Source organism: Acinonyx jubatus, chromosome D3 (genome assembly GCF_027475565.1).
Source record: "Acinonyx jubatus isolate Ajub_Pintada_27869175 chromosome D3, VMU_Ajub_asm_v1.0, whole genome shotgun sequence".
NCBI lineage: Eukaryota > Metazoa > Chordata > Mammalia > Carnivora > Felidae > Acinonyx > Acinonyx jubatus.
The window spans coordinates 36,214,342-36,241,503 of NC_069392.1; the positions used below are offsets into that span (position 1 = coordinate 36,214,342).

At 37.2% G+C, this 27,162-nt stretch overlaps 1 protein-coding gene across 10 annotated transcripts in view; it reads right to left on the bottom strand.

Moving 5' to 3' along the window:
- Nucleotides 1-27,162, bottom strand: part of ARHGAP28 (Rho GTPase activating protein 28) — a 240,748-nt gene that overhangs the window by 99,088 nt on the left and 114,498 nt on the right. For all 10 annotated transcript variants that reach the window (XR_008291487.1, XM_027068532.2, XM_027068528.2 and 7 more), the window contains one exon: nt 3,698-3,900. Coding sequence is in view for 9 of the 10 variants with exons in the window: in XM_027068528.2 (XP_026924329.1) it covers nt 3,698-3,900 (203 nt within the window). In the remaining variant the exon portion in view is untranslated. The remainder of the gene's footprint in view (nt 1-3,697; nt 3,901-27,162) is intronic.

The following is a 27,162-nucleotide window of genomic DNA, read 5'->3' on the forward strand; positions in this document are numbered from 1 at the left end:
GTCATAGGGTAGGTCTATTTTTAATGCTTTGAGGCCTCCACACTGTTTTCCAGAGCGGCTGCACCAGTTTGCATTCCCACCAAGAGGATTCCCGTTTCTCCACAACCTCTTCAGCATCTATAGTCTCCTGATTTGTTCCTTTTAGCCACTCTGACTGGTGTGAGGTGGTATCTGAGTGTGGTTTTGATTTCCACAAAATATTTATTGATCACAAAGATGAAAGTAGTAACTTCACAGGGAGAGACCTTGTTAATACCACCTGAAGTGATTCAAGTAGACATCATCATTAATGGGAAAATCAAAACTATATGCCACCTGATAGGATGCAATGAAAAGAATACAGACAGCATCATGATCTGCAAAGATGCAGAGCCTGAATCTGAATCATCAGGAAACACCAGACAAATCCAAACAGAGGAATATTCTACAAAATAGCCTATAATCTTCAAAAGCTTCAAGGTCATATATGTATATATGTGTATGTATGTATATACATTATATATGTGTGTGTGTGTGTATATATGTATATATATATATATATATATATATATATATATATATATATATATATATATATATAAAATCCCTGAGAAACCATTCTAGATGTAAAGAAACAAAAGAAACATGGCAATGAAGTACAACCAGTGATTCTGAACTGGATTCTTTTGTTATAAAAGATAATATAGGAAATATACCAACATTAAATGCAGTCAGGATTGGATAACAGTGATGTATCAAAAATAATTTCTTGGGACACCTGGGTGGCTCAGTCGGTTGAGTGACTGACTTTGGCTCAGATCATGATCTCACGGTTCATGGGTTCGAGCCCTGCATTGGACTCTGTGCTGACAGCTCAGAGCCTGGAGCCTGCTTCAAATTCTGTGTCTCCCTCTCTCTCTCTCTGCCCCTTCCCTGCCTGTGCCTGTGCCTCTCTCAAAAGTAAATAAACATTTAAAAAAAATAATAATAATTTCTTCATTTCAGTAGTTATACTGTCACTACATACAGAACAGCTGCGCACACACACGCGCACGCACACACACACACACAGACAAATCCATAATCCACAATCATTAGAGTTGGAGATTTTACCAACTTCCTATCCATAACTGACAGAATAGACAAAAGTGTATGTGTATGTGTATATATATTTTACAAAATTAAAACATATAATATACATACATTATATCTTAGATATATTCTATAGATCTAAAGACCTAAGGTACTTGTGAGTAACAGGGGCAGTTGGCAAGTTACTTTCAAATGGTCAAATGGCTCCAGACCAAAAAGAAGGTTATTTAAGTTGTATTTGCAGTTTTTCTATAGGTTTTAAATTGTTACACAATAAAAAAAAAGGAAGTTCATATAAACAGTGCTGTATTGGTGGTACAACATGTGTAGATGTTACACACCTACAACAGTACCAAGCGCTGTTGCCTATAGCAGGAGTTGCATGCACCACCGGAAGCTAAGAGAAAGGAATGGAACAGAGAAGCTGCTGACACCTTGACTTCCAGTCTCCACAGCTGCAAGAAAGTAAATTTCTGCTGTTTTAAGCCACGGGGTTTTGGGGTACTTTGTTACAGCAGCCCTAGGAAACTAATACAAACTGCCCAGTAATAAAAGAAGAGGAACTACTGATATACCAGATGAATCTCAAAAACACTATGTTCAGTGAAAGAAGTGATAGAAGCAAAACCCCAGGGCACCTGAGTGGCTCAGTCGGTTGAGTGGCTCAGTCGGTTAAGCGGCTAACTTCGGCTCAGGTCATGATCTCACAGTTTGTGAGTTCGAGCCCCGCGTTGGGCTCTGTGCTGACAGCTCAGAGCCTGGAGCCTGCTTTGGATTCTGTGTCTCCCTCTCTCTCTGCCCCTCCCCTGCTCTCTCTCTGTCTCTCTCTCAAAAATAAATAACAAACATTAAAAAAATATATTAAAAAAAAAAAGTGAAACCCCAAACTAATCTATGAAACAAGAACATCAGAATCATGGTTGCTTCTGGCCAGAGAACAGCAGTCATGGGAGTGACAAGATTGGGGAAAAGCATGAAGACATTTTCTGAGTTGACTGAAATGTTATCTTTCTTGATTAATGTGAGGCTACAAAGTTAGCATCAGTCAAACATCACTGAATTGTACACTTAAAGTTCGGTGTGCATAGCTCAAGGGGAAAAATCCGTAAATAAATACGAAAGTCTAGTTAATAAGTATGTTTTTTGTAGAAGTTTAGGTTAGCAAACCTGAAAATATTTTCTGTGTACTCTAGGTTTAAGGAAATGTTAGTAGAAACCAGGTGTCTCATTATTGGAGGAGTTATAAATACAGAAAAAAAAAAAGAAGAAGGCAACAACAAATCTTGTGGTGGTGAATTGGAATGGAAGGTTATGAGTATGAACTCATGTTTTTTTAATACAGATAGCTAGCTAGTTTGAAAAAAGGGATGAAGAATAAAAGGTATTTTCCTTCATGTGTCTTTCTATCTCTCTGGATCTAAAAAGGCAAGATGGAAGGGTGTAGGTAAACGGAGTAAGAATACACCACACTGATGGAGACGGTTTCCTTGAATGGATTTTCATTCAATGTGTGGTGGGACTTTTATTTCTAATGATTTGTGACATATACTAATTGTGGTGCACATAAACTACTATTTTTCAGACCTAAGAAGGACAGACTTACAAGCAAAGGAATGAGGAGTGAAAACTTTTTTTTAATGTTTATTTTTGAGAAAGAGTGAGAGAGAGAGACAGAGAGAGAGAGAGACAGAGAGAGAGAGAGAGAGAGAGAGAGAGAGAGAGACAGAGAGAATGTGTGCATGCAAGCAGGGGAGGGGCAAAGACAGAGGGAGACAGAGAATCCCAAGCAGTCTCCCTACTGTCAGCACAGAGACCAACTCGGGGGATCATGACCTCAGCCAAAATCAAGAGTCAGAGACTTAACCAACTAAGTCACCCAGGTGCCCCAGAATGAAAACTTTTTAAAAGTTTTGGTCATTGTCTTGAGATTAATCACTGGCTAATGGAAACATTCTTAGGTGGGTACTTAACTACCTTCAGTCTTTCTTGGATATCTTATGTATTTACTTGGTGATAGAGAGCAACTGAGATGACCTATACTTTTAATCCAAAGGTAGTAATTTAGCTCTTTTTAATAATTAAGGACAATTATATTTTTTCTAGTTCTCAATCTTCTGTTTCATTTCACTAAAAATTGGTATATTTGACATAGCTTTTACTTTGAGAAATACAAGATAATCTATTCCTTAAATACATTAATACTAGTAGATGCTGCAAAACCAAATATTTTTTTCCTCTACAATTATACTGGCATCTTTTTTCTTTCTCTTTCTTTTTTTTGTAATTAATAGTCAAGTGTACAAATGTAAAAGCCATCAAAATTAGAATACTCAATCTGCCAGATGATAATGAATCAAATCAATGATAGGCACAGCATGCCTAAGCAGTGATACGTCAGAAATCAAGTTGGATGTTGACAGCTCTTCTTGTTAGGACACGTCACTGTTTATAGAAGCTACCATGAGCCAGTCCAACAGATATAAATGAGTGGGAGCTTGTAGCTGATATGCCAAATTCTACTGATTTCATTTGTTAAACTACTACTAGAATGATTTCCATCTGCGAACACAACAAGACATACAAAGAAAGATAGTAAACACACGGGAAGACAGATCCAACACCTTACCATCCACAGGCTTGACCTCAGCTGGTATCTGCTCTTCCTGTGCTCTCATGCTACTCTCTTTAATGCTTTCTATTTCCCGCAAGAAGTCCTCCATGGAGGTGCTGTCTATGGAGGCTTGTGAGTTGGAACGGTTAAATGCAGGCGAATGTAGGGACTCATTGGAGAGCATTCTGTTAATTCTTCGGCAGCGAGGAATAGATTTTCTGAGGAAAGAACAATATCTTTTGTTAATAAAAGTTAGTGTCTTTTAATGTTACACATCATGAAATAAAATTTATGTTTAAAATCAATGGAGAAATAGAGTTAAGTGTGATAGAGTGGGCTTTGAGAGAATAATCTCCACTCAGTGGTGGCCCTTCTTTTTTATTCCCTATAATTCATAATGATTCTCTGGCCATGTAGGAATCACCGTGATAATACTTTTTATAATTTTCACACACTCACAAAGCATGCAGTTACTTGTATTGGCCAAAGCATAGAGTTTAGGGCAATATCTCTGATGAATACAGATGAAAAATCCTCAACAGATTATTAGCAAACTGAATACAACAATCCATTAAAAAAACCATTCACCACCAAGTGGGATTTATTCCAGAGATTCAAGAGTGGCTCAATATCTACAAATCAATCACAGGATATATCACATTAGCAAAATAAAGGATATAAACCATATGATCATCTCAATAGATGCAGAAAAAGCATTTGACAAAATCAACATCCACTCATGATAAAACTTCTCAGCAAAATATAGAGGAAACATAATAATAAAGTCCAGATATGACAAACCCACAGCTAACATCATACTCAATGGTAAAAAGCTGAAAGTTTTTCCACTAAGATCAGGAGCAAACCAGGACGTCCACTCTCATACTTATATTCAATACAGTACTGGAAGTTCTAGCCACAGAAATCAGATAAGAAAAAGATATAAGATGCTTCTAAATTAGTAAGAAAGATGTAAAACTGTCAGTATTTGCAGATGACATGATACTATATATAGAAAACCCCAAAAATACCATGAAAAACTATTAGAATTAACACAAGAATTCAATAAAGCTGCAGGATACAAAATTTACATACTGAAATCTGTTGTATTTCTATACACTAATTATGAACTAGCAGAAAGAGAAATTAAGTAAACAATCCTATTTACACATGCATCAAAAAGAATAAAAGACCTAGAAGTAAATTTCACCAAGAAGGTGAAAGACCCCTACTCTAAAAACTATATGACACTGATGAGAGAAGTTGAAGATGACCCAAATAAATAGAAACATACACCATGTTCATGGATTGGAAGAATCAATATTGTAAAAATGGCCATACTACCCAAGCAATCCAAAAATTCAACATAATCCCTGTCAAAATAACAATAGTATTTTTCACAAAACAAGAACAAATAATCCTAAAATTTTTATGGAATTTTAGAGATCTCAAAGAGACAAAGAAATCTTGAGAAAGAACAAGTTGGAGGTATCACGACTGCAGATTTCAAATTATATTACAAAGCTATAGTAATCAAAACAGTATGGTACTGGCACAACAAGACACGTAGATCAACGGAACAGAATAGAGAGCCCAGAAATAAGCCCACACTCACATGGTCAGTTAATCTATGACAAAAGAGGCAAGAATATACACAATGGGGAAAAGAGAGTCTCTTTAATAAATGGTGTTGGGAAAATTAGACAGGTACATGCAAAAGAATAAAAGTGAACCACCTGCTTACACCAGACATGAAAATAAACTCAAAATGGATTAACGACTTAAATGTAAGACCTGAAACCATAAAACTCCTAAAGCAAAACATAGGCAGCAAACTCTTGGACATCAGTCTTAGTAGTATTCTTTTCAATGTGTCTCCTCAGGCAAGGGCAACAAAAGCAAAAATAAACAATTGTGACTCCATCTAACTAAAATCTTTTGGACAGTGAAGGAAACAATTAACAAAACAAAAAGGCAATCTACTGAATGGGAGAAGTTATTTGCAAACGATGTATGCGGTAAGGGGTGTATGGTACGTACTAGAAAGCTGTTTGTGCAAGCACACCCTGAATGTCTGTGTTAATCACTATCTTGAGAATGCAGAGATCCTATCCTCCTTCTATATTCCCATCAAACAGAATAGGTAGAAGAACATGTTGTTCAGTATTCAAGGTTAGGAGATCCAATGGTGGCCAACCCAATATCTCCCTTGTAACAAAGAATGTCTGGATGCTAGGCCTCAATCTCCTTGGAACACTGGCTGTGCATGGAAGGGAAGGGCTACAGATAGTTGGTAGGCTAGCTGCTACACTATAAAAACTTATTGCATGTGGATTCCAGAAGTGGATGCTTTGTCCAGTTGGCCACTCCTGGATTTCCTGTATGTAAGTTCCCCAAATAAACCTATGTCTTGATCTCTGTCTCTAAGTCACTCTTTTAGCCTTGCCAGACCATCATCTACCCTTGGCTTAGAGTCTGCTGGTGTGTGGCTACACACACACAAGGGTTAAAACTACACAAAGGGTTAAAATCCAAAATATATAAAAACTCATAAAACTCAATACCAAAAAAAAGTCCAACTAAAAATGGACAGATGATGGGGCACCTGGGTGGCTTAGTCGGTTGAGTGTCTGACTTTGGCTCAGGCCATGATCTCGCAGTTCGTGAGTTCCAGCCCCGTGTCAGGTTCTGTGCTGATGGCTCGGAGCCTGGAGCCTGTTTCAGATTCTGTGTCTCCCTCTCTCTACCCCTTCCCCGCTCATGCTCTGTCTCTCTCTGTCTCTCAAAAATGAATAAACGTTAAAAAAAATTTTTTTAAATGGGCAGATGACCTAAATAGACACTTTTCCAAAGAAGACATACAAATAGCCAACAGACACATCAAAAGATGCTCAACATTGTTAATCATCAGGGAAATGCAAATCCAAACCAAAATGAGTGACACCATTTTGACACCTGACACCAGTCACAGTGGCTAGTTTCAAAAAGACAAGAAATAACAAGTTTTGACAAGGACGTGGAGAAAAAGAAATGCCTGTGTACTGTTGGTGAGAATGTACACTGGTGAAGCCACTACAAAAAAACAGTGTGAAGGTTCTTCAAAATTTTTAAAATAGGAATACCATACAATCCAGTAATTCCACTTCTGGGTATTTACCTGAAGAAAATGAAAACACTAATTCAAAAAGATATATGCACCCCTATATTTATTGCAGCATTATTTATAATAGCCAAGATATGGAAGCAACCTAAGTGTCCAGATGAATGGATACAGAACGTGATGTATATATGTACACATGCACACACACACACACAATATGGAATATTATTGAGACTTAAAAAGAACAAAATCTTGCCATTTCAACAACATGAATGGACCTAGAGATTATTATGCTAAGTGAAATAAATCAGAGAAAGACAAATACCATAGGATTTCACTTATATGTGGAATCTAAAAAACAAAACAAAAGAACAACTAACAACAAAATAGACTCTTAAATACAGAGAACTGATGGTTGCCAGAGGGGAGGAGACTAGGACCATGGGTGAAACAGCTGAAGGACATTAAGAGACATAAAATTCCAGTTATAAAATAAATCACAGGGATGAAAAGTACAGCAAGGGGAATATAGTCAATAATATTGTAATAATACTGTATGGTGGCAGATAGTGACTACAGTTATCATGGGAAGAATTTTTGTAAATGTTATAAATATATAAATGTCAAATCACTATGATGGACACCTCAAACTCATATAATATTGTATGTCAACTATATTTCAACTAAAAGTACATATAGTAAAAGTTAGCTTTGGAAAAGTATCTAAGATGATGACAGAGAAGGTGTAAAAAGTTGGCTGCTCACACCCACTAGGATGGCTACTATCAAAAAAAAGAGAAATCAAGTGTTGGCAAGAATGTGGAGAAAATGGAACCCTTGTTCACTGTTGGTAAGTCGAGTTTCTGTGGACAACAGTATGGCAGTTCCTCAAAAAATTACACATAAAATTACCATTTGATGCAGTAATTCCACTCCTAGGTATATATACCCAAAAGAATTGAAACAGGGTCTTAAAGAGAAATCCGTACACTGTGTTAATAGCAGTGTTATTCCTGATAGCCATAAGGTGGAAGCAACTTTGACAGATGAATGGATAAGTGAATGTGGTCTATACATATAATAAAATATTATTCAGCCTTAAAAAAGAAGGAAATTCTGATACATGCTATCACATGACTAAACCTTGAGGACATTATCCTAAGTGAAATAAGCCAGTCACAAGACAAATGCTGTATGATTCCATTAATAAGAGGTATGTACAGAAGTCAAAATCATAGAGACAAATAGCAGAGTGGTGCTTTCTGGGCTCTGTGGGGATGAGGAAATGGGGAATTTTTGTTTAACGAGTATAGAGTTTCAGTTTTACAAGAGAAAAAGAGTTCTGGAGAGGGATAATAGAGGTAGTTGCACAACAATGTGAATATACTTGATACCACTGAGCTAGCTATATGCTTAAAAAATGGTTGGAGTGCCTGGCTGGCTCAGTCAGTTGAGCGTCCAACTTCAGCTCGGGTCATGATCTCATGGTCTGTGGGTTCGAGCCCCGCGTCGGGCTTTGTGCAGACAGCTCGGAACCTGGAGCCTGTTTCACATTCTGTGTCTCCCTCTCTCTCTGACCCTCCCCCGTTCATGCTCTGTCTCTCTCTGCCTCAAAAATAAATAAACATTAAGAGAAAAAAAAATTAAAAAAAAATGGTTAAGAGTGGCAGTGCCTGGGTGACTCGGATGAGCATCCGACTCTTGATTTCAGCTCATGCCATGATCTCAGGGTTGTGGTATCAACCTTAAGAGAGACCTTAAGATTTTCTCTCCATCTCTGGAGCACTTGGGTGGCTCAGTCGGTTAGGTGTCCAACTTTGGCTCAGGTCATGATCTCATGGTTTGTGGGATTGAGCCCCACATCAGATCTGTCTCCCTCTGTCTCTGCCCCTCCCCTGCTTACTCACGCTCACTTTCTCTCTCAAAAAATAAACACTAAAATATATTTTTTTAAAAAGATCCCCTCCTCTCTCTCTCTCCCCACTCACACTCTCTCTCTCTAAAAAAAAAAAAAAAAAAAAAAAAAAAAAGGTTAATATGGTAACTTTTATCAGAACTATTAAAAATTGAAAAAAAAATTTTAAGTTGGCTGCTTAAATACTGAGATAGTAGTGTCAGGAAATAATCTGTAACATTAAATGGAAAAATCCTACATGAGGATGAGGAAGGGGGCACCGACCTGGAACACAAAGACCCATACATAGTGAGTTCAGGGAGAACCGGATCACCGCTACGGGCAGGGTCGGACCACTGAGGAGGGCAGTGCAGACTCCTGCGATCTAGGAGGGCCACAATAGGGCTACCTCCAATCTAGCAGATACACAGTTGAGCAGAGCAGGGAGCAGCTTCATGGGGCACTTTGTCACAGGGCCGCTGCGAGGACTAAATAAGTTAGCACATGTGTACATTTAGAACACAAAAATATCCAACAAATGTGAGTTTAAAAAACAAGAGGCACAGTGGGGGAAATACATGCGAAAATGCTAGAATTCTGGGAAATTTTTTAGATTTGCATAAAAATAAAATGAAGTATTTTTATGTGAGGTGGTGATGTGTTAAGTGACCTCATTGTTGTGGTAATCATTTTGCAACATGTCCACATATCAAACCAAGATGTTGTGCATCTTAAATTTAACCCAATGTCATATGTCAATTATATCTCAAAAAACTGGAAAAAATTCAAAAAATATTTCACTTCTATGGTATCTGATTGACAAATCTCATACTCCCTAGGAAAAATGTTTGATTAACAAGAACACTTTGGTTCTGAACCATGAATAACTGAGCTACTTTATGCAGTATGATCTTCTATTCTTGTTCTGACATTATTTTTTTTCTTTTTAATTTTCCAATTTGGAGTGACTGTGCACCTTCTTTCAAAGAACTCCAAGCCTGCCTTGTTCTCCCCTGGCTCAACTGGAGTTGACCAAAACGCTGAGACTACCTCTTCACCAGTGTGCAGGCCGAGCTGTTTCACCCAAAACAAGAACTCCCAGATGAAAAGAGGCCACTGTGGCATTATGACTCACTTAGGGCAGTTTCATTTTTATATGCAGAACAGCAGAGGACTGCTATAGAATTTAGTCATGTCCTATAGCATATGCAAAGCACACTGATATGCAGGAGCAAACAAAGAGACAGGGGAATAAGAAAACAAATCCGCGTGCTCAATACTGTCTCTAGGAATCCTACATTTCTAAATCACTTTTAGCAGAAGTTTCTGGCATTTTACCACTGATCCTGACACTACCATACTGTTAAGCAGGGCGAGTTTTGAACATCAACTGGCAGGGAGTTAGCCAATTTATTTTTAAAACTCAAAGCATTTCAGAAAATTATAAACTATCCCTTTTATTTTCTTATGCTGTGAATTTTAGGCAGCTTTAACAATTGAGTGGTAAGAGTTTTCTACTGAATTCTTTATAGTCTGAAAGACACACATATTCTTTTTTTTTTTTTAATGTTTATTTATTTTGAAAGAGAAAGAGCATGAGTAAGGGAGGGGCACAGAGAGAGAGGGAGAGAGAGAATCCCAAGCAGGCTACAGGCAGTAAGCGCAGAGCCCGACGTGCGAACCATGAGATCATGACCTGAGCCAAAATCACGAGTCAGTCAGCTGAACTCACTTAGCCACCCAGGTGCCCGAAACAGATATATTCTAATGGTAGAGATAGAAATCGACACAGGTATCATGATGGCTGTAGCTTCCTTCATTATTTTTTATGCTCTGAAGACTTTTCCCTTTTGCAACAAGACCAATACTGAAAGCCACTAATTTCCAGAATTCTAGTATAGAAACAGCTTATAAACCGTATCCAATTACCACTGCTACACAGCTTACTACCCTTCATATACCATATTCAGAAGCCCAAAACCTTCTCTACTTATGGATATTTTTTAGGTTTATATCTTTCAAAAATGAATGTGCTTGACTTGTGAAAAAGCTACAATATTAATGACAGACATGGACCAAGTTTTTTTTGTTTGTTTGTTTTTAGTGTTTATTTACTTTTGAGAGACAGAGAGAGAGAGAGAGAGAGAAAATGAATGGGGGAGGAGCAGAGAGGGATGGAGACACAGGATCGAAGCAGGCTCTAGGCTCTGAGCTGTCAGCACAGAGCCTGACGCGGGGCTCGAACTCATGAACCATGAGATCATGACCTGAGCCGAAGTCAGATACTTAACAGACTGAGCCACCCAGGTGCCCTGTCATGGACCAAGTTTTTAAAAACTATAACGCAGTACTGAAAGCACAAAAGTTTAAATCATACATAAGTTATAAAGTGGAAATTGAAGGTCTTCTCCATCTGTATCACATCAGTATTTGCCTATAAGCTGCTCTGTTTCCCCTACTCAAAAATATGTCATGGATATATTTTCCATGCCAGCACAGAAATATCACCTCAATAACTGCATGGACTGGCATAAGTTATCTTAGAAATTAAGCAAACACGCAGATATATCCAGGCACTGAAAATGTCTGAAGAAGTGAGAAACTTGAGAAAGAATAAGTACATCTTAGAAGATGAGGAGCAGACACATTTAGGGCTATTAATGACAATTTTAGTTACAGCACACAATTTCTTACTCATGCCAAGCTTACATTGGTGGAATCTCAGAGAAGAGATCACCGTAACATTCTGCTGGGGTAGGGGAATCAAATGTGAAATATAGGTCATGAGTATCTGAGTAACACATTGGTTCATTCTGAGGTAATCCACCCAAAGAATCCTATAATTGCATGATTTTTTTTTTTTGGCAAAGAAGTAAGACAGTATTTTGGGGACAAGCACATTTGGAAGAGTTCTCACTTTTTCAGTTAGGGATCCAAATATTTCCCTCTTCATCCCAGGGTACAGTAGGGACCATGACCTACCAGTCTTAAAGCATTACATAATTATGATCCTCAGGCTCATCCAACACTTTGATGAGCCTTTAATCTGTAGCTTCATACCTCACCATATTAGGATAAATAGAGCTTAATCTTCATAAACTGTTTGTATTTTTTAAATTCCAAAACAATAGCAGGAAAATATTACTTGAAACACAGACGGTAATTGTATCACACAGCAACTTTTGTTGGGAAAACAGCATTAGGTTTCAAATTAGATTTTGAGTGCATGGTGATTTCCATGAATTCAAAGTGGTATTAAAAATGATTTTATTATTCCATTTTTCCCTCCGTTATTTTTCTAGATATAACTTGTATTACATTGCAATGATTATTGGAGATCTGTAACTTCTTATTGTCTACACTGAATATTTCGTAACTTCAGAACAATGTAAATACAAGAGTATAATTCTCCCTCCACAGATCAACTGACTTTTAAAAAGTCAATAATCTTTTTACAAATCAAATAAGTAGTCTTTTATATGTATCCCTTCTGGCGCTCTTTCTTTCTGCATGCCCCTGTACCCATAACAGATCATTTGTTATCAGCTTCGAGGACTTCATCTGGCACTTCCTCTATTTTACCTTAGCATTTGTCATACTGTGGACCTGGTGGCAACAAATTCCCTCAGGTTTCTTTCTGAATACGTCTTTAATTCATTTTCGGTTTGGTGAATTTTTTTTACTGGGCAAAGAATTTTAGGCTGGCAGTTTTTATTGTTGTTTTCCAAAACCTTTTAAAGATGCCATTCCATTGTCTTCTGGACTCCTGAATCTGATGAGAAGTCCATTATAATTTTTATTGAGATTCTTATAAATACAATGTCTTTTTTTCTCTAGCCACTTTTTCATAGATTTTCTCTTTCTCTTTGTTTTTAGCAATTTAATTATGAAATGCTTACACTGGGGTTTTCTTTGTATTTATTCTGCTTGAGGTTTACTGCGTTTCTTGAATTTGTGGGTCAATGTCTCTCATCAATTTTGAAGTATTACCCATCTTCTCTTCAACCATTTCTTTTGTACCATTCTCTCTCTCCTCGTCTCCTGGAACTCCAATAACATGAATGATAGCTATTTGATATTGTCCCAAATGTCCTTCATGGTCTGCTTTGCCTTATCCCCCACTCCTTCTCTGAGCTACAGTTTATTTTCTACTACTCTGTCTTCAAGGTCACTTTTCATTTCTTCTATGCATCTAGTATGTCTAGCCAGTGAATGCTTCAATTCTGATATTGTGGGGTTTTTCATAATACATATGTCAAATTAGCTCTTCTCAGAGATTCGATTTCTCTGTTGGCATTATTCATCCTTAATCCATTCTGTCCAACTTTTCCTCTGATTTCTTTAATATATTATCATTATCATTTAATGTATCATCATATCATCATTATATATCATCATTATCATATTATCATTTAATTATACCAATATAACACATCATTATCATATTATCATATATCATATCATATAATATCATTATCATTTCTTTAATATATTATCGTTGTTACTTAAAAGTTCTTATCTCATAATGCCAACACTTGTGCCATCAGCGTGCCTGCTAATATTGATCAAAAACCAGTCAATTGTTAATGGGGGCCACATTTTCCTTTTCTTTTACAAACCTCGTAACTTTTTGTTGTATGACATTTATTATTTTTTAAAGGAGCTCTAGAAAACTGGAATAAATAGTAATTTCCCCCAGAAGGGCAAGACTTTTCCTCTCTGTCTGGTAGTTAGAGACACAGATCACTTCACTCCAATCAGGAGCTGAGCGGGGTCTGAGCTGTATTGCAACTTTAACTAGTTGTAGGTTACCTCTAGTTCTAAGTGCTTTAAGAGTCCTGTGTGTTTACAGGTTCTTCCCTCCAGGAGGGCTATGCGATAAACACTGTGGGACTCAGAAATCTCTCTGTGCTTTAGAGTCTAGCCCCCAGCCTCCTGTGTTGTTGCTCTCAGAGCAAAAATCCCAAATGAGAGGATTATCAGGTGTGGAAGACCCTGTATCTGGGCTTCAACAGATTCCAATCTGCTGTGCCACTGCACACAGCCATTAACAGCTGCACTGGTGTCTCCTTGCCCCTGCAGATGCCTTCTGCCCAGGCAGGTATGATTGTCTGCCCAGCACTGCATAGACTCAGGGGCAGAAACGTGCCCAGGGAGGGAAATGACTGCTGGACTCTGTCACCTAGGAAGAGCTCTGCCCTCCGTGGAATTTAGCTCCTTTAGACATCATGTCCGCAGCGTTCCACTACAGTGTTTATAAAACAAATGATTTTTACATTTATCCGTTCTTCTCTAGTTGTTACAGTAGGAAAGACAGTCAGCCACCACCTAGTCTACCTCCTAACTGTTAGTGGAAATCCCACAGAACGTTGTAAACATCAGATTTCCTTTAACATTGTATTTGCTAATGAACTGCTAGCTCTGTCTAACCACAAGTCCAAGTTTTCTGAGTATATGCCCCAGAATATTTTTAAAAGACATACTTCTTGCTAAGAAATACTCTATGGGCCCTTATTGTCTCTTATAAAGAATTTCACATATAACAATTTACTACCATACACATTACATCATTTGATCCTTACATTAACCCCATAAAGCAGCCAAAGCAAAAATTCACATTTCATTGAGGGAAAGAGTTACTGACAGCAAAGCGGAGACACAGAACTTCCCACTACAATTACAATAAAATGCAAATGCTCTTCTAGGACTTCATGGCCCAGCATGTTCTGTCCTCAACCTGCTTTTGCAGTCACACCTTAGATCACTCTCCCCAGCATTAGCACCAGGCATGCTAATCTTTTCACAGTTTCTTTAAAAAGCCAAGCTGTTTCTTCTCTCAGGAAATTTTCTCTTACTGGTTTTTCTGCCTGGAACATTCTCCTATTTCCATGCCAAGATGCTTCTCATCGTTCAGCTCCCAAGGTAAATGTCACCTCCTCGGGGGATCTTTTCCTGGCCATCTTAACTTAGCATTCCTCCAGTTATCCATCATCTCAGCTTTCTGCACTTTCTTTTTTTCATCCATCAACAACTTACACTTCATCTACTCACTTACTTCATTTTTCTGGAATGATTTTCCCCAGTAGAATACAGAGGAACCATGTCTGTCTCATGTACACAGTATCTGGCCAGTAACAGGAACTCAGAAATATTTGCTGAATGAATGACTATTGACAATGGAGCCAGAATATAAATTCAAACCTTTTCAATACTGTCCAAATGCTTTCCCTAACAGTAATCTTTCTTAATTTCAAAAGTCCCCTCAGGTATTAGTGTATCTGTGTATTACTATACATATCTTTGTACCAGAGAAGAAATATGTGGTGATTTAGAGAAAAACTGTGAAGCCAGCTGGCCCAGATTTCAATGTGGGCTCTGACACTTGCTGGATCTATAACTTTGCACAAGCTATTGAACCTCTGTCCCCCACTGCCTAATCTGTAAAATGGGAATATTAATCATACACATGTCCTGGGGTTATTATGAGGATTAGTGAGGATTAATAATATGTGAAATGCATGGCACATAGTAAACCCATATGTAAAGTGACTGCTATAATTTAATTTTTTAGCATGCCCATAACTAGATTTATGTTCAGGCTATTATGGAGGGCACTAAAATATCTCTAGAAATAAAATGAGATAAATAAAACTGCATTTATCAGAACTTCTCTCTGATCCAACCCCATCCCCAAGCCTTCTTGTTTCCTCAACTCCCTTAAGTTCTGGCCAAATCACATCAGAAAAATTCTTCCCCATGGTTTCAGTGAGATCTTTTGTTTTCTTAAAATAAGTGCTATTGCTTTCTCTTCTCCTTCTCCCTTCTTGGAATGTAGACAAGATGACTGATACTTTAGCAGCCATCTTGCAATGATGAGAGAAAAGCCAAGAAAATTACAGTGATCAGCCTTGATATTACGGAGTCTCAGAAGTAATATCAGATGCTGCCTATCTCTGGTCTTCTAGAAATGTGAGAACAACAAGCTCCTATTTTTGAAGACTACGCTAATCTTTGTTGTTGTCGTTATTATTACTTCCAGCCCAGATAATTCTCAATGATATAACTAGAAGGAATACTTTAATAAGTCATTTAGAGTAGATTATATGCCTTCTCCACTCCACTAAGAGGATTATTCAAGTAAGAATCCAGTCAATAACCTGCCTCCTAAAGGAAGGTGTGTCTAATGTAATGATCTTCAATATTAAGAGCTGCCAAATTATTAGCCTAATCTCATGTCTTGGTCTGGCCTTGCTCAGTGTACTACAGAGTTAAACTATTCCTGCTGAAGATATCCCTACCTAAATATACAAGGAATATAGTCACACTGTTCTCAAATCAAATATATTCCAAGAATATTAGGAAGAATATACCAAAATCAAAGATTTCCCCCTCCTCTTTCTAAATGAGGATTGGATTTTCCATTGTCATTGTCTTTAATTATGTCAATGGCAGCACAGCATGACCATCTAGAGACATCATCTTGGCTCCTGACCTCAGTGAGGCTTTGCAGCAGGGCTCTTGCAAAGTGACATTGCTCACTCTGTGGGACAGACCCTAGCTAGGCACAGTCCCGGTAATGCAGCTCTTTGTCCCTTAGCTCCCTCAGGAGGCCATTTAGATAAAGTAAAACGACAAATCCCTTGTTTTTATCCACTAGCTTCTCAGCAATCTTTGGATTCTAACATGTGTATAAACAAGCTCTCAAATTGGATGTCTTGCAAAAAAGCACTTGAAAGGCAACGGTGATAAAGGGAAGCTATAGTTTCAGAGTAACAGAAGCAAGAACACACAGCAGGTTCCGACTCTCTTTCTCAGGCTCAGTGACTCTGTCTTTCAATATCATCTGGCATCCTTCATTCTCTTCCTGCCATCCCGGTTTTCTGTTCTTCTCCTGGCCTGCCTCACCCCTCTTTGGGGAACTAGAATAAAGCTGATGAAACCACTCCATCAAAAGGTAAGCAGGTCTGCCTGAACCTCTCTGTTGGCAGGAAAAAAAAAAATACAGAAAAATGTGTTTGTAGATTAGGTGGAGGCTTAAAACAGCAAACAAATCTCAGTCACTCATCAGGGAATATTTGAAATGGTTTTGAAAGCTGGAATTTTGTTAACTAACTGAGGTTCCTATCAGCAATTAAATTCTTAAGCATGTACATAACACCTCTGAGCACAAGCACTGGGCTAGGAAGGGCAAACGTTGCAACATGGAGAGAACAACTTCTAACCATTAAACACTGAACCCCACGAACTTGCAAGGTGGGGAGACTTTAATGGGACAACAAGCTCTTCTGCAAGAGAGAATGATGAAATCTTTTTTGAGGATGGATGGGGAGAAGAGCATGCTTTTCTGTACTTCTAGCTATGAAAGAAAGTCAACTCCACATGCTTGACTTTGAAAGTAATCTATGCCAGGGCATATGGGTAGCTCAGTCAGTTGAGGGTCTGACTTTGGCTCACGTCATGATCTCAGTTTGTGAGTCTGAGCCCATGTCGGGCTCTGTGCTGACAGCACGGAGCCTGGAGACCATTTCAAATTCTGTGTCTCCCTCTATCTCTGCCCTTTCCCAGTTCATGCTCTGTCTGTCTCTCTCAAAAAAAAAAAAATAATAATAAAATAAAAATAATTAATTAAAAAAATAAAAATAAAGTAATCTATGTCATGTTCTATCTACTGCTTTATCAAAAGACACCACTAGTGAGAATCAATGCTTATATAGCTACCACATAATTAGAGTATATCACTTATATGGGCATATATAAACACACACATGACAAAATCAAAATATAATCTTTCTTCAATTTCACCTACTTTGGTTGAGGGAATGGGGAAATAGAGACTGATTGCTAACAGGTATGGAGTTTCTTTTTGGCATGAGGATAATACTCTGAGATTAGATAGAAGTGATGGTATCACAACTTTGTGACTATATTAAAAACCACTGAATTGTATACTTTGTTTTGTTTGAATTGTACACTTTAAAAAGAGTAAATTTTGTTATATGAATTATTCATCAATTAAAAACTGTATGAGAAAAAATTACCTTTTTATTAAATTTTGTTAATTAAAAGTGTTTTGACACTGATAACACTAAAGGCTGGTGAGGATGTGGGGCAAGAAGTATTTTCATTCACTGCTGGTGGGAATGCAAAAAGTACAGGTGCTTTGGAAGACAGTTTGGTTATTTCTTGTAAAGCTAAACATACCCTTATCATACAACACAACAATCACTCTCTTCAGTATTTACTGAAGGTGAAAGTTTATGTCCACACAAAAACCTGCAACATCGATATTTATAGCAGCTTTATCCTATCCCTTAGTAGGTAAATGGATAAACGTGGTACATCCAAATAATGCAACATTATTCAGCGCTAACAGGAAATGAGCCATCAAATCATGAAAAGACATGGAGGAAACTTCAATGTATATTTCTAAATGAAAGAAGATGTTCTGAAAAGGCGACATACCATATAATTCCAACTATATGACATTCTGGAAAAGGCAAAATTATGGAGACAGTAAAAATATCAGTGGTTGTCAGGGGCTGAAGGAGAGCTGGGAGGGATGAACACATGGAACACACAGGATATTTAGAGCAGTGAAAATATTCTGTATGATACTTTAATGACGGATACAGGTCATTGCACATTTGTCCAAACCCACAGAATGCACAATACCAATAATTAACTCTAATGTAAACTATGGACTTTTGGGTGATAACGACGTGTCAGTATAGGGTCATTAATGTAACATGCAATACTCTGGTAGGGGATGTTAATAATAGGGGATGCTGTGCCTGTGGGAGGCAGGAGATATACAGGAAGTCTCTGTATCTTCCCTTCAATTTTGCTTTGAACCTAAAACTGCTCTAAAAATATCTTCAAAAAAATATTTTGGGATTTCAAATAAGTTTTAAAAATCAAAAAAGAATCAAGTTTTCAAAAAAGGGTCATGGATGGAAAGACACCCCTATGAAAGGTTCTTTGGCTGCTTGGAGCAAAGAGTAATAGTCACAGATGGGAAACAGTGTTACCTGTTCAACTAATAATCCTCTAAATAGGTGACAGGCTAAAATGGCTGTTTTTAAGGCACAGGAAATCACCAAGTAAGAACGCTTTAAGTTGTATTTTAAAACCAATATACAGTTTATGAGTTTGATGTAGATACTGATTTTGGTGAAGCTCAGTCAGTCCCACAAGTGACTCATCACATTATCCTCAAAGATAAGTTAAAATTATTAGTGGAAAACCAATTTGGTGACACCTAATCATTACTCAGAAGCTGGTATTTTTTATTTGATTAGGAGATATCCAGGAAAAAATATCTATAAAATAGAATGTAAGCAAAAAGAAGCTTTCCCTTGCTCTTTAATAGAATTCTATCCTTTCTACATTCAGTGATATATGTCATTATAACAGTTTTAGACATCTATGTTTGGTGCATCTAGAATTACACTTATCCAAGAAATCTAGATAAATAATTTTTTTAAAGATTGTCTTTTTCATTCAAAAGCAAGTTATACATTCTCTCTACTGTTTAGTACCAAATGTCAGTGTGTATTTTTATTCTGTGGTTTTGAAGGGCCTGCTGTGGCTGGTGTTACTATGCATGACTTGTCAAAGTAACTAACCAGATGAGTCTCCCAATCTGGTGTCATCTGAAAGTTTGCCTCTCTGGGGCTGTGACGATTTGCTGGAATGCAACCATGTAATCTCTTTTCTTCCACATCTCTGGTCTCTATTTATTGTTGCTATCACCTAGTCATTCAATGGTCAGCCACAAAACACGAAAACTCTATTCTGTTGCATCCTTATACTTTTTTTCGATTTCTTTTTTGTCTGTCGCCCTTCTTCAACTCCAAAAGTTCAACCATAGCAGGACAAAATCATAAACAAGATCAAAGGGATAATTGGGTAGTCCCTCTGCTTGGAGCCTCACGTGGTCATTGTCACATGCACGGGTTTTAAACAGCTCTGTAGTCCATCCTGTTAAAGGTTTTCCTCAGCCTTTTTCCTCATGAGGCAATAACAGCTCAACTTTAAACTACTCAGTAAAAATCCAAGGTGAAATATAAACCCAACTTACTAAATTCTGGCAGGAATGAGTTGGTCATTTGGATGAATAATTATCTCTCAATTCTTTCTTTCACAATACATTTTCCACACTCAGACTTATTTTATTCCTTGATGGTTTTAGTTCTATGGGGTCCCCTTGAACAATAATAATTTTATGTTCCATTTGTTTTTACTGGCTAACTTTAAGATGGCTACCCCTAACTTTTGTATAAACAGCTTTAAATTGGAAAGCCATAATAACTAGGGTTTCCAATGAGACAGAAAAGCTAGACTTGGGGATCTGAGAGGGAATTTGAGAAATACTCAAATACATCACATTTAAAAAAACGAAGCTCCGAGAAATGAAGTAACTCATCCAAGAGCACATAGCTAATTACTGAGAACTACAACTACAAATTTAATCTCCTGATATCTAATTCCATGTTCATTTTCCCCTAGTCACCAGTCTCTTGATCCATTTACACTTTACATTCTTCACTCATTCACCCAAAAAAACCAAGAGCTTCACACTTTTACAGTAGAGGCTATTCTCTTTTTTCCATTAATGTATTTCTTAAAATGCAAATGATAATCAAGTGGATCTTTTTATCAAAAAATATGTTGGAATTTCCGTCCCCAAAGTTTTCATTAAAGAACAAAGATGTATGCAAAGGTGCTTCACAAGAGAGAAAAGAAATTTAGTACAAATTTCTCTAAAAAATCTGAAAGTAAACTAATAAAGCTGACAGGTGTAACAGACCAAATACACTGGTTATATTAAGTTGTATATAAGATACAGATACCACACATAAAAAAACAACCGCTAAATATCTGTCTAAAAGGAATATATTAGCACTATTAAATATAAATCCCATTGTTAATTTATCCATTGGTTGGCATTTTAGAATGTATTAGAATTTCTTGAAATAGTATCAGTAATTCTTGTATTTTACTTAAAACCATTTGAGGAACTAGAAGCTGAATTCCATTTTACTCGATTTTCCTTGTGGCATATAGAGACATTTCCCAAGTATCACAGCCAGGTTGAAGTAAAATAATAAATTCTAAGTTCACATTTTTATTACAGTTGCTATTGGTAATCATCATCATCATCATCATCAATCAATTAAAGGTATTTTCAATTACTTGTCTACCTCACCATCTCCAATTTACTTATAACATTGTTCATCCTAAGATAAATTCCTTCAGCAAACCATTAAGAGGCAGCAGTCGGAGCACTTCACATGCTTTAAAAATGCCATACAAAACAACTGTCAGAATTTAAGGTCATCAAAGTCCCCCTCACAGAATGACAGGAAAGGCATAGACTAGTAACCTGAATGCCCACGTTAAATGTGAAGGTAAGAGTTGCAAGTTCCACCAAAAGAGAATCAAATAACTAATTTCATAATGCTTGACTTCATGTGGTGGGGGCTCTTGTTGCCAATGCCTCTGAAGCTCTACCACGTTCAAGATGAATAGTTTGAGTAGTTCAGTACCTAATCTCTAAAAGCAGACAGACAACTATAAACCCCAGATCAACAGTTTATGCCCTGGGGAATGGAGAGTGATTACTTTACTGTCATCTTAGAGGAAGCTTTTTCTTTCTAAGAGGAGTAACCCCAGCAGGAAGTTTTCCCTCTCCGAAGGCTTCCTATCACTTATTTGCAAGTAACGTTATCTTCTTTCTTTACCACTGGCTGGGATTAATTATGATAATCAGTAATTCCCTGAATACACTCTGTTGTGCCCCAAACTGTTGAGCTTTTGTCCCTTTAAAGAAGAAATACAAATGACACAAATGACTTAGGTCTTTCATTTCACTGTATTTACTTGCATTTATTTATAAAAGAAGCTGAGGCTTTTTTGGTTTTTTGATGAATGGGCAAGAGAGTTTTCATTTTCCATGAAAAAGCTCCTTCTTTAAAGTAAAAGAATACCAGATTTTGCTTAACAGGATACCTGTATTTAAGTAGAATTATAAAATGAAATTCTACAAGGGTTCCTGCTAGCCGATATATATAGCACCTCTGTATGAATTCAGTAAAGTCTATCCTCTCTGAAAAAATGTGGTTTGGCTAATGGAGCAAAGCTCAATCTCTGCCCCACTTGACCCCTTGGCATTCTTATTCAATAAACAACCTCTACAACTATTTTCATTGACCTTGAATTTTACTAAATGACTCATAGTTTCCCATTTATTTCCATTATAGAATTCTTCTAGGAAAATGTCAGTCTCCAGTCAAACTTTTAAAATCACATCTTTAACAACAATACCAAAGAACAGTTTTCTTAAATTTTTGGTAAATGTGGATATATAATAATTCATTAATGAAAAATGAGTAACTATGGGAAAGGTTGTGACTATTAGTTATGGCTACTTGAGTAACCTTTTGGGAAATGTGCTCTTTCATAAAAGATTTTATTGGTTTTATTATTCTAGAAAGAAAAAAGGAAAAGAGGCACTATGTATTTCTCAAAAGAAGACATAAAAATATATTGTAATAGAAAAAGAAATAGATCTGTAGTGTTAAAAACTCCAGGATGATGGTAAGTGAAAGCTTCCTGAGAGCCTCTCCTACACATCTCTGCACTTCTGAACATAATAAACAGAAAGATGTAGGGTCTGCGGTACTAGGAAGTATATTTGGATGTACTTAATAAACACATATTAAAGGAGTGCTGCATAGCAAACCCTTAGAAAATGTTTACTGAATGAACAGAATAGACTTTGCAAAGGAATGGAGGCTGGACCATTTCCACTTTTAAGGAGCGACCTCATGATAACCAGCAAATTCAAAAAGCATAACGATCAGCCAGTTCAAAGATGGTGCCTGCCCCTCTTCCTCCTTCCCCCAAACTACTACTTCTCTCTAATCTACCAAAAGAGTTACCAAAAACATTCAGAATCTTACATTTTAATGATTTATTCATTCATTCAATGGATGCTTATTACATTAACACACTATTGAAGAAACTTGGCAAAACATGACTCTAGTTTCTAGCAACAAGATTCAGAATCCAGGAATACTCTTCAAGTGGCCAAACACTGTGGATACTTTTACAGTCCAACTGGACTAGTACTTACCTTTAAATTTCACTGGGTTAATGAGTCTTTCTTCTTGAAACTTTACTCCAGTGGCTCATAATTTCACTCTGTGAAAAATTTCTTAGGGAACTTTATAAAATGCACATCATTGGTTCCTACTCACAGAAATTTCTATTCAGATTTGGGGAAAGACCTGAGGGTATGTATTTTTAAAAACACCACCCGCCATGCCTAAGTAATTCTAGTGAAACACAACTCTGTCTCCTAGCAAGACCACTCTGTCCTGATTCTCATTAAACCTTTCCAACCACTATTTCTTTGTGTACTTTCTGAATCCCCTTTAACCACCAATCCCTATATATATCCCTATATATCTCTCTCAAGGTTCTTCATACTCTATGATTCTATATAGTCTAGACTCTTCTCCTTCAAAAAAGCTCTTCCTATGTCAGAGTTTAGCCTTGACCTATGTGCTAGTATCTTTCCAGTCCTTAACTCCTTTCCTGACTACTCTCTCAGACTCATCCAATGGCATGCTGGACATGTCTACCTGGATGTTACAATGAGACTTCAGGACAATGTCATACATTGTGTCCTCAACCACACATTGTGTCCTACAGATTAAGGACTAAGTGCCTTTGCTCATGTTTTCCCTATGCTTGGAGTCTTCCCTCCCCTCCTGACTTAAGATCCATTTTAGGTGGCTTCTCCTGAAGGAAAGAATTCCTCAAACCCATTCTGCATTCCTCTCAACCTGGGCTGATGGAATTCTGAGCATACTTCTATCTATGCACTTACTGGAAATTCCATGAAAGCATGAAAGACGTAAAAGCAATTTGTATGTGACTGCCTTAGAATTCACACGAAGATACAGACCATTAAACTCAAATACTTCCTCTACTCAGCTCCAACTTTCTTAACAATCAGCCAAAATTTTGGTTTGGCAGCAGAACAGAGAAAACTAGATTTCTGCAAAGTATCCAAGAATTTAATCTGAGAGTGATTTAGAGGTGAAGATGAAATAGGAAACATATGCATAAAGAGAATAAAAATGTATTGCTGACTACAATATGATGATGATGATGAATAATTTAACAAATATTTATTGGGTACCTATTAATACTAGATATGAGGTCCAAGGTGCCAGACACTATTCTAAATACTATAAATACAATAAACCAAAAAACCTAGCCCTCATTGAGATTTTATTCTAAGAAGGATGGATTAAACTAAAACAAATATTACTGTATGTACTCATGCATGCAGATGTGTAATTAGAAATTCATAAAGTGAGCTTCCATCTCCAACCATGAGAGACCAACAGGGTTCAGAATTACCCTACTTCTGTAAACAATAGGAAACTGGACAAAAAAGGGAAGCGATTGTTTTTAAACTTAACAACAGGCAGTGCAGGACTGTGGTGCCTGGAGAAAGCAAACAAAGGCAGTGAGTCTCCCAATGGATATGCCTATCTATTTGGAGGCAATTTCACAGAGAAAGAGATACTGAAGATAACCCAGCAGCAGTCTCAAAGAGGAAAAGGAGCAGATATCAAAGCTCAGAAAGGCCGAGTCAACTAGAATTTGCTTGTCAGAGTGCCAGAATGGCAGGATCTAGAAGTGAAACTATTCCAGGCATCAGCATGGACACTTTGGTTAAACACTTATCAGGACTCCAGAACTGAACCTTCACAAGAGTAGGTGGGAAAAGAACCAGGAAGCTTTAATACGAAAAATTTCCAGAGTTCAAACAGGGCCAAGAAAGTGGTGTGTATACTAAAAATGTGTCAGGTGGACTTCTGCTTTCACCTACAACAAAGCATCAGACTTCACATAAGCCAGGGTAAAGGGGCATGGAAGAACAAACAGGACACACAGTAGAAACCTTAGAAGGCTCATGTCTTATTAGTAGGATTGGATTTAACCTAGCAATAGGCTACTTTAGAATGCATTGGCCCCCCCTAAAATTCCACCAACTGTCTGTCAAAACAAATTTGTGAAGTCTTTAAAAAAATACAACAAAATCTGTCAAGCCACAATCTAAAATTCACAAGTTCAACTAGCCAATGAAAATTAATAGACATATGAAGAAGGAATAAAAAGTGACTCAGAATAAAGTCAGCCAGTAGAAATACACAGAGATGATGGAATTGGCAGGAAAAAAAAAAGTCAAAACAGCTATAAGGAAAATATTACAAACACTTAAGGACTTAAAACATGAACATAATGCAGAAAGCAACAGGAGATACAAACCATGAAATTTCTATACATAAAAAATACATGTGAAATAAAACTTCCACTGGGTGGAATTAACAGCAGATTCAACATTGGGAAAAAAAATCAGTGAACTTGAAGAAACATCAATAGAAACGGCATAAACAGATGCACTCAGCTAAAAAGAAGCAAAATAAATAGATAAATAAATAGAGCCTCTGTGACCAACACAACATAATGTGACCACAATATAAATGTGCTGACTTCCAAACAAGATTAAGTAGCAGGAACTAGATTTACCTCTTGCCTAAAATAAAGAAAACACACACACACACACACACACACACACACACACACACACACACACACTACTATATTAAAAGATTCTCAAGATTAGTGAATGACAGTAGACCAAAAACAGTGATCTCAAAAAATAGAAAACAAACAAGTTGAGTCCTACAGTGGCCCCAGATTATGGCCTAGAGAGAGCTTCCAGGTCATGGGACAGTAACAGGGAACCCAGCTAAGCCTGCTGGTCTGGGTTTAGGAAATGGAGCTAGAAGTCAAGGAAGCCATAGAGCTCACAGGGCAGGATAATGGAGAGGAGAAATCTCCAGATGGAGAGAACTCTAGAGATTTTCAAGAGGATTCTACTCACATCTTCAGTTTTCATATATGGAAACTAGCCCAGGCCAGGAGTCACCAGAGGAAAGGATCCCAGTAATCACAGAGGGCTGGGAATAGTTTGTGTTCTCAGCAACTAAAGTGAAAAAGCTCATGGTTTATAGGACCTTGGATGAGGTACTCAGAAGCATTTCACCTCTACAGTAGGGAGAATTTTTCCTTAGATGAAATACTACTCTGGTCACACCCAACAAACCTTAAAAGCAAGACACAATAGGATCAAACAGTTTTCAAATGCCAGAAAAAAATTCAAAAATACTTACAGAAATATAAAAATATCCAGCCCCCAAAAGATAAAATTCACAACTTTAATTCCAATTAAAAAAAAAAAATTACCAGGTTAGCAAAGAAACAGGAAACTATGGCCTATAATGAGGAGAAAACTCAATTAATACAAACAGACTTAGAAATGACACAGATGATGGAATTAATAAACAAGGACACTAAAACAGTTATTACAACTTTCTCCTTTATGTTCAAAAAGCTAGAGGATGGGGGTGCCTGGGTGGCTCAGTTGGTTAAGCATCTGACTTCAGCTCAGGTCATGATCTCGAGGTTCATGAGTTATAGCCCTGCATCAGGCTCTGTGCTAATAGCTCAAGGCTCTGTGCTAATAGCTCAGAGCCTTGAGCCTGCTTCAGATTCTGTGGCTCCTGCTCTCTCTGCCCCTCCCCCAATCACGTTCTGTCTCTCTCTCTCTTTCTCTCTTAAAAAATGAATAAACATTAAAAAATTTAAAAAAGAAAGAAGAAGCTAGAGTAAAAGCTGACATGTTAAGTGAACACAGAGAAGATTTTTTAAAGGCCCAAAGAGAATTTCCAAATTTGATGAAAACTTTAAAGCCACAGATTCCAGAAGCTCAATAAACTCAGAGTGTAAGAAACACAGAGAAAACTACTGTGGCACACCATAATCAAATTGTTTAAGCCAGATATAAAGAAAAAAAATTTCAAAATCAGAGTAAAATACAAAAACAGTATGTAAAGAGAAACAAATAAAAGAATATCAGCAGATTTCATGTCAAAAACAATGCAATCCAAAGAGCATAGCAACATCGTTTAAATACTTGAAGGAAAAACAATCAACTTGCAATTGCATATTCAGTGAAAATATCTTTCAAAAATTCGATGGAAATCAAATTTTTTCAAACATAATAAAATTGAAAGATGCATTAGTCACAGAACTTTCCTTCAAGAAACATTAAAGGAAATCATTCAAGCAGAAGGAAAATGATACCAAGCAAAAACACTGATCTATACAAAGAAATGAAGAGCAGAAGAAATGGTAATTAAAAGACAAAGATTGTCAGATTAGATTGAAAAACAAGATACAAAAAACACTGTCAACAAGAAATGTACTTTAAATATAAAGACACAGGGGGCACCTGGGTGGCTCAAATAGTTAAGCAACTGACTTTAGCTCAGGTCATGATCTCACGGTTCATGAGTTGGAGCCACACATCGGGCTCGCTGCTGCCAGCACAGAGCCAGC